General features: G+C 51.3%; 1 protein-coding gene across 1 annotated transcript in view; it reads right to left on the reverse strand.

The window, feature by feature from the left end:
- Window positions 1-2,068, reverse strand: part of T265_07505 (hypothetical protein) — a gene marked incomplete at both ends in the record, with an annotated part of 20,736 nt that extends 18,668 nt beyond the window's left edge. Inside the window, 2 exons of the mRNA XM_009173042.1 lie at window positions 782-1,487; window positions 1,933-2,068. Of these exons, the coding sequence (XP_009171306.1) occupies window positions 782-1,487; window positions 1,933-2,029 (803 nt within the window). The remainder of the gene's footprint in view (window positions 1-781; window positions 1,488-1,932) is intronic.
- Window positions 2,069-2,157: the final 89 nt, after the last annotated feature.

The following is a 2,157-nucleotide window of genomic DNA, read 5'->3' on the forward strand; positions in this document are numbered from 1 at the left end:
TCCCTCAAGGAGAATATGGATGGCTTGTTTCTGCGACGGTCTCATGTCTCTGATCAAGACGTTTTTGTTGTTTCGAGGGAGGTCCATATTGGTTCCTTGTTTCGTATGTTTCATCGGCGGATTTCCGATTCGCAACGGTTCCGCAGTTTACGAAATGCCAGCTCATCTTCTGTATCCCCTTTAGTCAACTTTTATAAAAAGATTTGGGACCTTTTCCCCAGAAGTCACGGAATCCTTTTTGGCAGCCTGCGGTTCATCCGAGTGCGTGCTGGTTTTTTTTATGGCGAACATCCCGTCAGCCGCGTGAACTTTCGGAACAATGCTCCTGTTTGCTTCTTCTACAGAAACTGGTCGGAGTTTAATTTGTTCAAGAAAGATGCGCAATCCTGATAAATCTGCCCGGTTCAATCGGGCATTTTAGCTTTGGAGGGCTTAGTTTTTCCCCGCGGGCGAAAATTTTGACCGTTGCTACTTGTAGCATTTCCAGCGATCAGGTTTGTTGCTGATCAAATATTTGCGGCAAACTTTCGCCTTCCTGGATTCTTCGGTGTTTTGGCGCAGTTTGACCGGAAAATTGTCTCTGTGAGGCCCTGAGCGCTGGGTGGCGGCACCAAGAACTAATGATTTTGGTGACGCTTCCAAAAGGCTCGCTTTCTCTGAGGACTTGATGTCAGCCAGCAGTTTTCTAAGCTGGCGAATTTTGTGTGGGTTGTTTGGCAGCAGTCGCTTTTCTTTCGTGTTTGTGTGGACACCCGATCCGCCGGCGATCAATGTGGCCTACTGGATGTACGTGAGATTTTCCGGTTGGCTGTAGTCATGTTTATAGCTTTGGTTGTCGGAGTTCTGGGCGATGATTGTGTCCACAAGCCGAGAGGCTTGTGGATTGGAGCTGGAGATTGGCTTCGCCGCTTGTCCCCGCACATCTGACTCAGTGCAGTTTAGAGGCTGTGACTTTGGTGAGGAGTACATGGCTGCACCTGTGTCGTCTGTCACGGAGATAAGCCTTGATAGCTCCACGTATTTTGGGCGCTGCTTGCATGTGAGGTTTGCCTCCTCCAGAGCATCACTGCCTTTGGTGGACGAGGGGCCTGTGGTAGGGGAATAAAAACTTCTGTCCGGAGACGCGGCCGGTTGCGTCAGCCTGCTTTCGGGAGCACAAGGGGCTATGACCACAATCGGCGTGGCTATGAGTTTGGGGTCGGCTGAACTGTTGTCAAGCGGAAGTCTGTTTCGTGCCTCTACCCCTGATCTGCTGTGACCAAGCTGTCGCGCGTCAGGAGGGCGATCCTCAGATAGACGCCCGATCACTGGGTTGGCATTTTGAATGCTGACATCCCGCTCCAAGAACTCTTGTAAGGCAGATGGGGTGGAAAGGGTGACTAGAAGCCCAAGAGTTCGCTTGCTTTCCTTCTGGCGTAACCATTTTGCGTGGAGCGATCGATCAGGCTTGATGAGGATACTGCTAAGGATCGATTGTGTCAGCTTCGCTGGGGTGATTTTTCCGGAGAATGACCCCCAGATTATCAATCTGCTCTCCCTTCAGCGCCTGTCCACTAGAAATGCTGCGGCGGTCTTTATAGCCGCGTCAGAGAGCTGTATGACTTTCTTCACAGCCAGAGGACTCGGTATGGATAGCGCTGGGTACCCGTTTAGCGAAGAAAGTTCCTTATCGACTTTCGTCCATGTTGCTGTATTCTTTGTATGAATCCTCAAGTGCCGTAGAAAGAAACTCCAACTTCGCGGCGGGTGTCCGGATCAAAGCGGAACGCTCACATCGGTCTTTCTGATTTTGCAATGGTGATCGAGTACCGTACGGTACTCCAAGAAGTTTTTGGGGGGTGCTCTATTCTTGGCCGCGGTATGCATTGCGCCCTTAATGTAGAGGCAACTGGCGCAGACAAATGGGTCAGGAGAGTTGGTTAATCGGCTTACCTGGTCGTCCTTTAAACCCGTGCATTTGAAGTGCCGCCAGGCCTTGCAGGTGGGACATTGCATACAGAGTCGGCGAATTGCGGTCTGGATCGGGCATCTGGTGTGTGAAGTCAGGATGGTATATAAACTGGTGCCGAGCTACAAATGGTCATTCCTCGCTTGCCCCGTTTGCGGTCCGGGTGCTCACGGCATTGCATACGCCGCAGGCTATTGACACGCCGAAAT

This window comes from Opisthorchis viverrini (assembly GCF_000715545.1).
Source record: "Opisthorchis viverrini unplaced genomic scaffold opera_v5_177, whole genome shotgun sequence".
Lineage (NCBI taxonomy): Eukaryota > Metazoa > Platyhelminthes > Trematoda > Opisthorchiida > Opisthorchiidae > Opisthorchis > Opisthorchis viverrini.